At 41.1% G+C, this 15,597-nt stretch overlaps 1 protein-coding gene across 17 annotated transcripts in view; it reads left to right on the forward strand.

Moving 5' to 3' along the window:
• Positions 1 to 12,926: 12,926 nt before the first annotated feature.
• The window catches only part of LOC105427671 (uncharacterized), a 159,377-nt gene continuing 156,706 nt past the window's right edge, over positions 12,927 to 15,597 (forward strand). For 15 of the 17 annotated variants that reach the window (XR_016139034.1, XR_016139036.1, XR_016139033.1 and 12 more), the window contains exons 1-2: positions 12,927 to 13,776; positions 14,017 to 14,127. Coding sequence is in view for 11 of the 17 variants with exons in the window: in XM_089076005.1 (XP_088932131.1) it covers positions 13,617 to 13,776; positions 14,017 to 14,127 (271 nt within the window). In the remaining 6 variants the exon portion in view is untranslated. The remainder of the gene's footprint in view (positions 13,777 to 14,016; positions 14,128 to 15,597) is intronic. The other 2 variants (XM_089076001.1, XM_089076008.1) reach the window with 1 other exon arrangement.

Raw genomic sequence — 15,597 nt, forward strand, 5'->3', positions numbered from 1 at the left:
CCGCTCTATTTATAATATCTGAAAAAAATGTGCACTCGATGCGATTGCTTTGCAACTATTCCGACATATTTTAAACTCTTTAGAGAGTAGAGTTATATCTAGCGATTGTTCGGACCGTCATACTTTCACTGTAGCTTTGTCTAAACTCAAGATATAAAAGTGACGTTTTCACTTTTATAACATATATATCCCTTTTCCTAGCATCAGTATCCTTTTTTTAAGCATTTTTCCGAACTCGACTTTCACTGCGACATTTTTATTTTCCTATCGTTAATAATAAGATCTTCAGTCGGTCTACCACAAATGCGCCCACGAATATCCATACGACGCGAGATCTAGAAACAAAAGTACACGACGGGGTCGATTCACGGACGGCGGGACACGCATCCTGTGTCCCGGGTCGAATGACGCAGCAACCTGCGGACTGTCCTGTCGCTTCTTGATGAGCACGACGAGAGACATCGTCCGCCGATTCAAGGTATCGATATCCGACCCCTCGCGACCCCAGCTTGTCGTGGCTGTCGTGCCTCTTACACGATGCGAAACGGGTTCCGATATACGGCGAGGCTGCAGGTTCTGATTGCTCTCCGCGGATGTGACAGATCCGCCCCCTTCGCCACGGGACACGAATTTGTCGGTGTACCCTCACGGAGGAGCCGGGGGAAGGTCGTCCCTCCCGATATCCGCGGGCTAACGCCGCGATATATCGCTGCGGCCGGATGTATATATCGGCCGTCACTCTCCCGCCGGCCGATCACATCGTTTGCTCGCTCGTGCGGTAAACGTCGATGCGATTAAATACCGCATTCGCGGCCCGATCGAGGAATCCGACACGGCGTGAGCAATAACGCCGGGATAAAGATCATACGATCGCTTTCGCAACGCGCTTCTCAAGTCGAAGCTTGCTTTATGCCTTTCCATTATACAATTCCCGCGAGTGCATATCGCCGGGAATTGCGTAAAGCATTATTTAATGTCGCTTAACAGCGCGTACGGTGCGTACGTGGTTCGTTACGTGAAACGGCTGGCGAACAGACTGCTCGTCTAGCAGACGTGCCGTTATTTGGACTACTTGACGCGCGACTCTACTTCTTCACTCATTACCAGACCTTGCCACGCTATTGGATTTATACGATAGTCGACTGTCTTGCGAAGCCTAACGTGATTTATGTCTTATTGCAGCTCGCTTCTTCAGACTGGTCATATTTCAGAAGAATTTTTATCTGATTTAAGTAATCACTTACCTCCTCTTTCCAAATTTAAAAGTTTTTATCTCTCCAATTCAACAATCTCATATTGTACAGCACTTGTTTCAGTTGTCGCAATAATATATGGCATGTTATCTTCAGGTATTTGCACACGATATTTTAATCTCGTAATATACACATACATTTCTTTTGGAGAGAATCTGTACGATGTTGTACCGTTATCTTTTCATTGTGCTCCAAATTATCCACTCGATTCAGATTTCGACGTACATCAATTCAGATACACTGCTATCCGCATAATAATAACGACGTTATTTATGCTAATCAGATATTGAATTTAGACAAATGTGCGAAACATGTGTTTTTCTCATCGTTGCTAAAAAAAGACTGCTACAAAAAGATGCGCTTAGGCAAAGAAAAAAATTGGAAGGTAGAACATAATTCTATTTCTGGAAAGAAAAGGATCAAAAAAACATATTGTAGAACATTGGCGTATCCTCGTTGATCAACTTTCGTTTTTTATCGATTCGTCGCCTAGAATTTTTAATGAAAAGAAAAGTAGCGTAAGCACGATCTATATCATCGTCATGGTTGAGATTTTTTATATAGACGATGCATCTCTCTCTCTCTCTCTCTCTCTCTCTCTCCTTTCACCTTGATATACATCCTTTTGCCCCCTGTTTCTTCCCTCTTAGAACCTGCCACCGGAGCACTAGCCACCTGCTGAGAAAAGTGCTTCGTGACCGTTCGACGGTTGCGTCAAGACGAGGCGCAGTTATTTGCATCATCCATCAGTGGAAAAAAAGGAAGTCATATAGTAAAGGAGGGAGGTGCCAGGGAATAAGGATAGAGACCGAGAGTTGGCGGGCGAGAAGGAAAAAATAAAAGTAGAACGGTTAGGGGTACCTATGCTCGCTTCGCTCCCGATTCCCCGAGGGATTCGCCCGCATTGTTGGCGTCCACGGTGATATTTTATTGGGTTTATGACGTCATTAATCTGATCGCAAGACCCGCCCACGACCTTAATCGTGACGCATCTGAATCGGTGGACATGCCGCGCATATACACACACCCCGTCTCTACCTGCGTTGTCATCTCGGGAATTTTCGGGCCAGTGAAGGCCGCGGATCTCGGATTGTCGAGATATTCTCGAATACGTAAATTATCGGTTTTATGAGTCTACCGTGCTCTCTTTCCACTTTCGTGAATTTAACGAGCGACTTTAAGAGCGCGGCACTAAAGTCTACGGCGAGGCGTGATATAAATTGATCGTGATCTCCCTGATGCGATCTATAAATTAATTAATGTGCTATACATTTTTTTAAAAATAATGATAATGTACGTAGAAATTAAAAGTGATTGCCAACTTTATACACTTGTACATTTCATATATATAAAATTTTATTAAAACTTATTTCCATGTCGGTGTTACCGCTTTCGTTTATTTTCGTACATTTTCGACAACAGAGTTGCAGTGACCTATAAATCTACATTTCATTGAATTCCCGATGCCATGTTTTGGACACTCTCACGTTCTGGGCGATGACATGGGACGAGAAAGACACGCGATGCTGAAAGAAGTCGCGGCGATTGGAATCGCACGAATTCTATATGGGCTCACGTTGATTGCTCGATTCTCGATACGGTGAACGCGATACGTACACACAATTTCACGCGACGTTTCGTAAACGAGATTCATCGGCATTATGCTCTCTTACAAGGGACTTCCTTTATGATCTGAAATGTACAAAGGATACAGAGGCCAAACATCGCGCGTAGCCACGCTCGCCTATGCCTGTATCAAGACTCACAACATTATACACCGGGCCCGTTTGACCGATCACAATACGAAATTAAGATAGCGATCGACACCGCACAGTATCGTCGACACTGCCTGACGGGAACCGGCCGAAATAACTAAACAGTCGATAAATCGCGTTGCGAAACGTCATACGTTGCGAGACACCCTACAGATCGCATCGAGCGAAATAACCGCATTCAGAACGTCTATCGCTGCCAGGAAACGGATTGTCATCTGTGACTGGGGGAAAACTGTGAAAAACGAGATTGTAGGATAGTCAGTAACGATCGGCAGACGTAGATAGTCATTGACGTATTTTTTTTTGCGCCGCGCCAAGATCGTGTTTGATGAGTGATTGCCGATGTCGAATTCTATCGTGATATTAATCGTCACAACATCATTCCCGATTGGAATAGATGTAATAAATAGTTTTATTATATAATAGATATTTATTTGATCTAATAAATAGTTTTATTGTTACGTATTCGAAATATGAGGCGAACCGTTTTCTTTACCTTAAAAGAGAACATATTTCGTGAAGTGGAAGATAGAAAACGATACGAGATAATCGGAGGTTTCTCAGAAAAGATTGATTTGTGAAATACGCTATCGCTTTGATATATCGTTCACTGGAGACGTTACGAATTGTAACATCTCGAGATATATTTTACGGGAAAGATCCGTGCTTGCTCCCACGCGTATGGCGTTGCACGAAATAAATCTTCGGTATAATTCTCACTGTCGGTCTCTGAAAACCACTTTCTGCGCCAGATATACGCAGCTCAAGACGTAACGCCTTCGATGATCGATCGATGTTTCGATTCTTAGTCAAGAAACGAGACTTCCTTTCGTTCCACGGGTCTGAATCAGCAAATCCTTTGATACGCCACACACTGGCGGCAGCTGCCGCGTCCGATCTTTACATTATTTCGTACTCGTCAGGCGCAACATGAGTGTGGCGGATGCAGGTATACAAGGTGTTCGACTCTCTCTCTACACGCGGCTCACAAGAGCGCGATTTGATCTGCGAACGAAATATAATAAAAATAAAAATCAAAATGGTTTTGTATTTCCCTTCGACTTATCGTCGGGCGTACACATGCGCGCGTACAACAATCGCTTCATCACTTCGGGAAAGCGAAATTTTATCATATTTTGTTCGGAAAAATGAGAGCCGTAAAATCAAAGAAAATGCACGTCGCTTAAATTACCGGAGATAGTATGCGGGAAGATGCCTGCGAAGTGTGAGTTGTCCGACACCCCCCTCCCCCCGTATATGCGCGGCATCAGATATGCTTGCCGTAATATAATGTCCATGGCGAGATACTTTACACCGCATGCTTTTGGCCAGCGATGAATGCCTCGCGCGTTTCTTTGAGGGGAAGGTGACGAAGACGAGCTCTCCCCCCCTCACACCACACACACACACACACACACACACACACACACACACACACACACACACACACACACACACACACAAATAGATTTCACAGAAAATGTGACATGCCAAGTCTAATCATGTAAATGAGAAACATATCCGGTTGTACAGTAAAATATTTAATGACCGTAAAACACATAAAATAAAATATTCATAATAAATTTTAAAATCAATATATATTCTAGATGTTGGGCGCTAAATATTTTGCGGAGACTTTTAAAATATATAATCGCGTATGCAAGGAAATGCAATTCTAAAGATAGCATTTGGAAAATAAATATTAAATCAACATGCATTCTTGCATTCTTGTAAAAAATAAACCACTACAAGGCTGGATTGGATTAAAAATAAAGTATCGGATGCACTTTTCGACTTTCGAGTGTAATTATTTTTGAGACAGATATAGATTCTGGATTAAACTTTCACAAATTTATATTTACAAATTGAAGACTTTTTAAAAATTTAAAAATTTATTTAATAAAAAGAGAGATAGACTTATGTGAAATTTCGACTTCTCGATTCGCGAAAGACGGAAACGCAGGTCGGAAACGCGGATTACGTTACGGCCGGCTTACGTATGACCGGATTTTCGATAGCGCCGTACACGTAGTACGAAAGTATCTTTTACAGCAGCGCAAGACCGGTGTACCGGTCCGTGAGCGGGCACTTCTCACGGATCCAACGTGGTGTGTACGTAGACGGTCGCCCCCGGTACGACCCCGGAACATACGATTCGTATTGTGCGCGATCGCGGAACGAACGATCGCTACACGATCTCCCGCTGCTAGATCCCGCCAGATCGCTGATCCGCTGGTACAGCGATCTATTGATCGCGAACAACGCTCCACACACGGGGCACCGGCTGTACTCCGGCGCGGTCGCACATCGATATGACTACGTTTCCATCGATGCGGAAGTCGATGTCTCGCGTCGAAAACGGACGGTACGTAGCGCGCCCGGATAAGAGAAAAACATGTAATTGACGAAGATTCGCAGTTCTGGCTCGTGCAATGCCGAATGAGATTTTGGAATTTATCACCTCATTAAGAGAGTTTTTCTAACACGTAGGATAGATGAAATAATCACAGTATTAATTTTTTTCAGAATATTATTTGCTCCATATGAAACTATGATTCTGCACTGAAGAATCTATGGTCTAAAAATATAATTATTTTTAGCGTTTGTTTTAACAAATATTACGAAATTAATTATCTTATTGTTAAGAAAAATGAAGAATATATGCTTAACATAATTATATCACTAATTATAAAAATTATAAAAAATGTAAAGTAATGCAGATATATATATATATATATATATATATATATATATATATATACATATACATTATTTTTAAATATCTCCGAATCACGAATTTTTGACATATTTCATTTACAATTACAAAATTAAAACTCCTTTTCTCGCGCAATGTTAATCTGCACAATTCTACACATCAACCACAGGAACTTCTACCGATATATTACATTCGCAATATAATAATATTGCGATTCCACGGCAATTCTACATTTTGCTATTTCCTACGACCGTTCGATGAGCAACGTTTATAATGCCCGCGCTTCGATATCTTTGAAATTAACACTACATCGAGATACATATCTCATAATTACCAGGCTTCATTCGTTTCCGCTAGACCTCCGCTCTCAAGAGCATCGTAGCTTCAGCGAAGATTTAGGGTTTAACGTTCACGACACGGGCGCATTAAAATTTTTCGCGAAACGGCATGCTTCTTGCGCGCGGGGGTCAAGAGGGACCAGCCGTAATTGGCATTCCCCGGACGGTTCCGCGGGCGGCGGTTCATCGGCTGGCGGTAACCCGGTGCGATATGCCGATTGTGCGGTAACGTCATCGTATCGGAACGAGAGCATTGAAACGCTCTTGCATCGATACGCCGCGTTTCTGTTACGCCGGTATCTCCCGGCTCGCCGCCGCGCGCTTTTGATATCCCCATAAAGCTTCTCGGTTAATCCGCGTTACGCGCCAATTAGATATTTCTCCGTTGTGCGGAAGGGTCGTCGGAAGTCATGCCCCGCGGTTTTGAACCCGCACCGCAAATTCTGCGCATACTCACTCCCGTCGTTTATACACGCGCCAAGGTTCGCGCAAAGTTGCGCGGTGTTGCGTGCAGAGGAACAATTAGACGCGCCCCCTCCGTTCCTAGATCTTGAGGAATCTCCTTTTCTCGGAAGGATTATTCCTCTTGGAACCCGGTACGTGTTTCCGCGAGAATAGACGGATGGAATTTTCTGCCATTACCGGCGGTCGTCCTGCAGCTGAGACCGACGCGCGATCCGGACGAAATCGAGCCCCGTCTCATTAACCTTACATAACGCTATTAAATTGCAAGGCATAATTAAAAACAGACATCGCGTACGACCGCACGTGTACGCGTTACGACACGTCTCTCAATCTCCGATCGTAACGCGCGCAGGAATAACGCGAATTGGGATCATATAATTAAATAAATGTACAGGAATCTTAATAATACCCGAAAGTGTTGTTTCTCAATTTTTTTTTAACATTCTGTACGTTCGATTTTTAAATGTCAGCACATACGAATTATGTGGATCAGTGAACAAGAACATACATAAATATAGCGATCGTAAGTATTTGCGTTGAGGTACAAGAATGCTCTAATGCAATTATCGTTTTAATCTTACTTTCGTTTTAATCTTACTTTTATGAATATGGTCGTAATGGCTACTTTCACACATACATAATTCACACACGTCTTACATAATCGGCTAGAAATGAAACATGTTTGTTTAGATTTTCTTCAAAATCAGATATCCGGATCAAATTGGAATCGAAACCGAAAACCGTTCCATAATCCTTTCTTTAGTTGAACCGAAACCGTAAACCATACTGAATTCTACAAAGCTTATGACACCGAAATTCTAACCGAAGTAATACAATTATTTTTAATTTATGGTTTTTTTTCAGTTCCTAATATCTATAATTTATTTTTAATATTTTATCTATTTACATTTCTCTATCTCATTTATTTATTATTATCTTTTTATTATTATCTTTTTCATAATATTTAAAATGACAATTTAAGCTAACGGCACACGAAATATAAAAATACATTTATACAATGTATTTTTTTATCATGTTTAATTTCATTAGATGCTTTGATATTATTTTTTCTTTATCTTTCAATATAAATATATAAATTAATTTATATATTTATATTTTTATATCTACATTTTATATATCTATATTTATATATCTATATTTTTGTATTCTGTTAAATAATATAATTTTTATTTTTTTTTCACATATGTGCGCACACACATATGCATGAAAAATACAATGGAAAATAAAACAGTAAATTTAAGAAATCAAATACGAAAGAAGGATTTTAAAAGGCCATAACCCTAACGGAACAAACCGTAATATTAACAGTTTCGGTTTTCTCATTGATCTAGAAACTAAAACTAAAACCGGAACAGATAATCGATATTTTTTTATAATAAATTATAATCGAAATCAAAGTGTCCTTTCCTGGATCTCTCTTCAAGATATTACACTTTTATGATCTGTATTAATCTTTGAAATTAGAGAATTTTGAAATTTTTTATATAATATAAAAAATATTATTTTCTTCAATTTTTTTTACATAATATGTAAAATTTTTATATGATATAATTATTTTTTACATAAAATTTGCTTTGATTCCTCAAATTTAATTTTGATCTTAATTCTTACCAATCCGTTAGTCCAACTTTAGTGGACTAACGGATTTTAGAAAGGTTTGTTGACTTAGCTACGTCTATGATTGAATATGAAGAATGCTATAACAATATCAGAGGGAAAGGAACGGCGGAAAAGCTCGAACCCTATGGGATTGCTTTTTTTGCCTCTATCCATTTTCTTTTAAAATCAGAAGCCCTTATTCTTTTGTATATCTCGAAATGCATGCAGAAAGAAGAATTTACCTTTTAATTATTTCCGACAATCCTTAGACTAAATGTAAAAAATTTTAATAATTTGATATATTTTTCTATTCACATTTCTCTATTATTACAACAACAATCAATAAATGTTTTGCTATTACATGCTTCATTTCTATTATTAATCGATACTCAGATTAAAAACTAAAAATAATATAGGATTATAAATTTGCTCACTTTTAAATAAATTTGTAGAGAAGAAGGTTTTTAGAAATTATAAAAAGATTTTACAATTGCTATTTATTTAATCTGTTATATAGATTTTATCTGTTTATTTGTTTACGTTTATGAAATATGGAGAATGAAAGCTTCTCAAAAGATCTCCTAAAATATTTTTAAAATTAAATTTTGACTAAAATTTTTTTTTAGAGTAATTATTCTTTCAATGATCTGTTCTTACTTTTGTCATAATGATTGTATATGATGATAACTAATTATTTTAGAAAGATATTTATAAAAAGAATTATACGGAAAATGAAAAAGAATATTATGAAGAAATACGAGAAGAAAGAAGGTCGTAGACCGAGGTTAATGAGTTTGCTGTCGCCTGTCATGAATGGTGGGCAACAGACGCTGTTGCCTTTTAAAAGAGGCAGGTATATACCCTACAAGTTATACTATCGTACCGCACGTGGTTTCCTGAATGCATCCCCATTGGCCGTGACGATCTTCGGTATGAATTGCCCGGTGGAAGGGGGCAAAGAGCAAACCGCTCGCCGGCAAGATGGCGCCTGTTCTAAATTCAAAACAAGGCGCTGCTTAGCATATACATATCCCGGAGTCGGAGCTGCAACGCTATGACATTCGCAATTCAAATCGTACATTTCTATTACCATTTTAATTCAAGGGCACTTGGACGCGCCGCGCGCGTATTACCTCCGCGTCGCCGGTGCACCAGGGGTCATCACATGCACGCACCGGAATCGCGAAAACATTCGACTCGATATCATCTCCAACGCGATTATCACGCTGCTACAATCACGACGTAACGCTGGAATTCTGCATAACCCCCTGTTACTTATTGCAAAGTCAAAGTTGTCGAAATAATTTTTCATCAAGCTTTTCACAAAGGCTATTTCGTAAATCATTCTCTAACAGCTCGCTTTATTATATTTTTATTTTTTTCACTTGAAAAAGTAAGAAGATGGATCTATTCTACTAGTAAAAATGGTTTGATAGAAGTAACGTGTTTTTTTTTTTTTTTTAATTTGTGATAGCGTTGCTCAACAATTGCAAACGGTTTATTTTGTCGTATTAGATACTCGTTGGACATTCGTGATTTTTTTTTTCGCTTTCGATAGTTCGCTGAGAAAAATTATGTCACCCCTATCGAACATCTGGCAAAAACCCTTTTAGATGCGGCCAAGGATTTGTATCGACGAAAACTGACTCGTTCCCGCGAATTTATGTGCGCCGTCAGATTAAGGGACGTACCGTTCCTTTTCTTTTCTTTCCGATCGAAGCGCCTGCCATTGTGCCACTTCCGTGTATTCTGTTACGCATAACGAGATCCTCGGGATTTCATGGGGTTCGGAACGATGTATCGCTACTTTGTGCTAATGACCGACTGCGTCCGGGAAAAACTGTACGACAGATGTTCGGTCCACTTTTCTTGAGACGTGGGCAAAAATTCATCTATAACGGGACTACATAAATACATATACGTTGATTAAAAATTATTATTATTTGATCAGAAGAAATTATGTGATTATTGAATTAAAAATAAACTCCAATATTTATTTATACGTGTGATTAATTTCAATGAAATAATAAAACATATTTTTTTCTTTGTAAATTTCTTTGTAAATTTTGTTGTATATAATAATGTAAATTATTAAAATTATTGTACCTTAATTTTTTTTTAAGTCTTGAATTTTCAGTGAAAAAGGGGAAAAAGTGGATGAAAAGAATGACGTATTAATCTGCGTCAAACGTGTAGAAAAAAAATAATAGTAACATCGAAAAAGAGATTGTGAAAGACAAATAATTGTTTTCAAATCCTGTTTTGCGCAGGCGTTGCATGGTAGGACGGATAAAAATTGTTCCGTTTTCGCGGAACGTATACATTATATATTCCCGACGTGGCGTATTATCGCCGCTATGGAAAACATCTGTTTTCGCTCGATACCAGTTATGTAGTCGCAATTATCTCCGTACTGTAATCGCGAGTGCAATGACGTAACCAGAGCGTGACTGATGCGGCCTTAAAGATGTTAAATATGTGTTTCCCCGCGATTTCCTTTTTCTTCTGCGTTCAGCATATTCTCAGCTGCAGTCTTCATTTTCTTAGTAATAATATCGGAACAATTCTGTAATTAAGTGAGGGAAGATTTCTTCTCGTGTAGAGCATAGGCGTATATAAAAAAATAATTTTCAAATTCAGTTTTAATTACAGCCTAAACATAATTAACAATGCAAAAACAAAACATTCTGCGAATTGAGAATGTTTATTAAATATTATATATACAGATGTAAAACATATTTATTTTTATCTCTACATTGTAAAATAATTGACTAGTTTTCTTTTCTAAAGTATTGATGCAAATTTACATATTTATCTGGCTTTAAATATATATTACGGATATTTTATCTGTTTTCGAGGAATATAGGCTCTCGTTTTAAATTCTCGCGTGTGAGGTGAACCGCAAAGCAATTCTTAAAAACCTGCATCCTAGATCCAGATCAGAGAGCTTCGTTCGAGCTCGAAAGAGCTATGCTAGCGCGAGCGGGGGAGAAAGGCGGTAATATATTGACACAGTCTGGATGACCAACTCGTTCCAGCTTCGAACGGTGAGCGATCATCTCGCATTCTCGGCTACTCGTCGCGAGTAGTGGGTCGAGAAAAGGAAAAAGTGTCCGAAGAGAGGAAGGGCGAAAGAGATAGCGGCATAAAAGCTCGATGAAGGGGATGAGGGGAGAGAAAGGAGTCGAGAAGAAATATGTGAGAGAGGGTCCGAGGAGCAGCACTCGAAGGTGTCACTCGGCGCATTCACGAAAACCCAAAACATCCATTTTCGAGCGGCGCGGACAATGACGGACCCACTGACCGTACCGGGCCGCACAATGGAGAGTCAGGCCCAGCGCCGTGGCCGTGGCCCTTCGGTCCAGATCGAAGATAAATTTCGCATTTGTAGGAGATCGGGATCGCGCGCGCGCGCGAGACCGACGCATGAAAGAAAGTGGGAGGGCCCGTACTCCGGATCGACCGATTTTCTCGTACGCGGAATATGTCACAATGACCGGTTGAAACTCTCTTTATGTCGATAATTGTCGCGTTAGTCGAACGACAATCGCTCGGGACATTCCCGAGAGGCGCCCGAGCGCCGATTTCACGAGATAAATGACGAACGAATGGGACTGGCGGGAGGGGCAGAAGGGGACGCCACATCGAATCGAGCATCGGTCGTAAGTGGTGCAGCGGATCGTTTATGCACCTGGACATGATCTGGCCGCGGTATCGCGATCGTTATGTGGCTACTCGCGCGATCGCGCGGTCAAATATTATTTCGAGCCGGCGATACGAGCGAGCGCGCGTTGTAAAGGCGCGCGGGTATAATGTGCTCGCGGGTGTAGACGTGTGCGCGCACGACGTTATGATAATATTTTCTTTCGAAATAGAGGCTACTTACGATGCACTTGCCTCGTCGTGTGTGGCCCGCGTCTGCCGTGAACGCGAGCGTTCTCTCCGTATGGAAAAAGGAGGAGAGACAACCCGCGCGAGAAGATGGTACTCGCCGACCGTGCGGATTCGTTGGCGCGATCGAAAATCTCGTAAAGGTATATCGCAAATACATTACGCCTAGAGATCATTTCCATTTGATGTTTAATTCGGCTTCCTCGAGAATGCTCCGTCGGAATGCGTTGCGCCGCTTGGGACTTAACATGCGAAAAGTTATCTCGATTTACGGCAATTGTATAGAAATCTCCTCGTTCCATCCGAAAGTGCAATCCAATCAGTGAATTTTCGCTCCGACTCTCATTACGTGGGAAATCGTGGCAAATCTTCGTTCTTCATTTTCCTGAAAACATATAACAAATTCCTTCACTTGGCTGTCGACATCGCGCGAAATCCAAGATGTCAGTGGCGCGAGCGAGATGCGAACGACGAGCGAAGAGCGCTCGAAAGATTGAGAAAGAAAAGAAAAAAAAAATCAGTCAGTCAGTCAGTCAGTCAGTCAATCAGTCAGTCAGTCAGTCAGTCAGTCAGTCAGATGTTGTACGCGTTAACCTCAGCGCGGAATAATCCGTACGTGTAACTCCGCGCATACCATGTAACGCAAGCCTTTACGTATGTACGTACGCGCGCGCTGCAATGTTAATTGGAATTACACATGTGTGGTCACACGCGAGAACGCCTGATCTTGAGAGAGCCTGGCCTGGCCGTCGCCGTGATGTATGCGTCGTGCCGAGGCAGTAGACAAGGACGGGCCCGTCCTCTCACTCACGAGTGATCATCTTCGGCTTCAGGATACACCACTCCGCGAGCGCGATCCTCCTCCGCGCGACGTACGTGGACGCGATCGCAGATCGCCGCGCGCGGACTCCTTTTCCCCGAACGCGACCGAGCCGGAGAGATCCAGCGTGGGATAGGATTTTCTCGAGCGTATATATATATACGCATGGCAGCTCAAAGAAAGATCACGATCCTTATTTACAGTCCACAGTTTAGCCGTCCGATTATAACAAAGTTGCGTTTGTCCGATACGAAGATCCTGGTCTATGATAAGCGTGGGCCGCGAATTATACGATCGCGTTTAGCATTAAATGTGGGACGTTAACACCGAGCTGTAAGATCGTTTCCTTCTTATTCTATCGGACTTATATACGTATGAATTTTTACAAAGAATATAAAAAAGGATATAAAAAATTTTGAAAAAAAAAAAAAACTTTTATCAATACATATAAATTCCCCATAATTTATTACGATCGAGGCACGAGGCATAAAATTTCATAATCTTTATGCAAGAAGACGAGGAGCTCGAAGCTTGGGCGAGACAAGGCAAGAAAAAGTCTCGGGTCGCAGAACGAATGGCGACATTAACGGCCGTACCTTAATTGGGCCACATCGTTAGGCAACGAGAGCGACAAAAGTGGATATCTCTCGTAATTGATCGTAGGCACAAAGCGCTCGATTGCGCCTTACAAGGAAGACGAGCGCAAGGTCGAAGACGGGATTGCGCGTACGTGTGCGTATGCATGCACGCGTATGCGTGTCGCAATTACTCCCACGTCACGGCGCATTGAAATCCCAGACGGCGGTAGTCAACGAGCGAAGCTTGTGCGCGGAAAACAGAGAAATATCGAGAAAAGGAAGGGAAGAAAGAAAGGTCTGTCGACCGATATTTTTACAAGGTGTCTTTTTTTATTTTATTGAAATAGAATACACGGATACAATTTATAAGTGCATATATAATATACAATGCTTACACAGAATATTGTAATTTGAAAAACTATTGCATAAAATATTTAATTTTTTCATTTATAATTTTATTACTTTTTAAAATTTTGAAATATTTAAATCTAATTTAGAATTTACAATTAGCGACTTCTTTCGCTGTTCCATCTTCGGTAATTCTAAATGATCTATTACAGAGTCTGATTTGGTATATCGAAGTAGAAAGTTCTGTGAAGACCCTGATGTGTCTACTCGAGGTCATACCTCGAAATTCCAGACTGTAGAACGAGAGAAGCGAATAGAGGCAAGTGAGTGAAGACAGTAATATTACGCCCACCGCGCTTAAGATCAAGGCTCGCTGTTCGTCGATGAGCCGAACGATCGACGAGCTACATCATATATTTTGCAACGCGTTGCGCGTAATTTAATTTCGAGTCGCATTACGGCACGCATAATTGCGTAAAACGTAATCCCGAGTGGATGTCGAAGCGCGAACGCGGGATCTCCGACCTTTCGCGAGTCCGCGCGGAATCTCGAAGGCGAAGGAGGAGACTGTGAACGTATGGAAGATCAAAGCGCTGATCGAGCCGCTTTTACGCGCGACGTCGATGGGAACGGAATAGAGAATAGAGGGTAGATAAGTGTACGATTTTTCTCGATCGAGAGTAACCTTAATGTTCCGCGCTGCGATTACATAAATACAGTGTCTGTAAGGTAGCCGCGGATGAATCGACGTCGTCGCCACGGTGATGAAATCTGGCCGCGTAGCGGCGTCTCCAGTGTATCGCCGGGTGATCTTGAACTAACACCTTTCAGGGCATATTCCGTTATTTATTACGGACACACGAGGTGTTCCAATAATTGCGCAAACGCGCAACGCGCAACGAGATTGCCTGCATACGTAAGTCATCGGTAATCGTTTCTTCGCAGAGAAGCTCGCGTCTTACTTCGCGTTCTCTGTTTCCCTCCTCCCAACTTTTCCCTCCTTTTACGCTCCCTCTCCGGTCGAGCCCCTCGTCGAGTCTTCTCTCATTACCGTATGCTCCGCCGAAGAATCTGTCGTATAATCCTGAGTCGCGTATGCGACTCTCGCCGGCTTCTTGCTAAGAGTGACACGATAATGTTCCGGAAAAGATGTAAGGGAGAAAAAAACCTCGATATTTATATAATTTATTCATCACTTTGATCAATATCTCAAAACTATCCGTAACCACAGTACCTACGACAGTTAAACTAATGACAATTTGTCATGTAATAATCATGCATCAAATGATGTGTGATTGATAAGAAATTGTAATAGTAATTTATTTATATATTTAGAAGTAAAAGATAAGAAGTGTTGAATATTTGGGTGTTTAATATTTTTTATTATCATATTGAAACGATGCTACATTGTGCCGTTTGCGGCAGAATTTTTGGACACGCATAAATTCGCCCGACACAGCTGGCCCATGCGAATCCGTGGCGAGATATAATTCAGTGAAGTTGACTCTTGAATGGACCAGTTTTCTTGTAAACCTTTAACGAATAGCGTGCGTGCATGGTATCCTGCGCGACCTGCACTGTACCGATTGAATAGTCGGTACTATATTTCGTCCCCACACAAAAATCCAAATTTATCGAGCTGGAATTCCGTGAAATGTAAACAATTTATGTGTAACCGTGATGCGATTGAACGCATTTCGACCCGTTTATCTCAGGAATGCGCCTCAGGAACGAAAATCTATCGGTCGGCTGATTAATGTAACGCCGCTGTATAATGCCGCTTTAGATAAGTA

This window comes from Pogonomyrmex barbatus, unplaced genomic scaffold, assembly GCF_055798465.1.
Source record: "Pogonomyrmex barbatus isolate J1 unplaced genomic scaffold, ASM5579846v1 scaffold2, whole genome shotgun sequence".
Classification (NCBI taxonomy): domain Eukaryota; kingdom Metazoa; phylum Arthropoda; class Insecta; order Hymenoptera; family Formicidae; genus Pogonomyrmex; species Pogonomyrmex barbatus.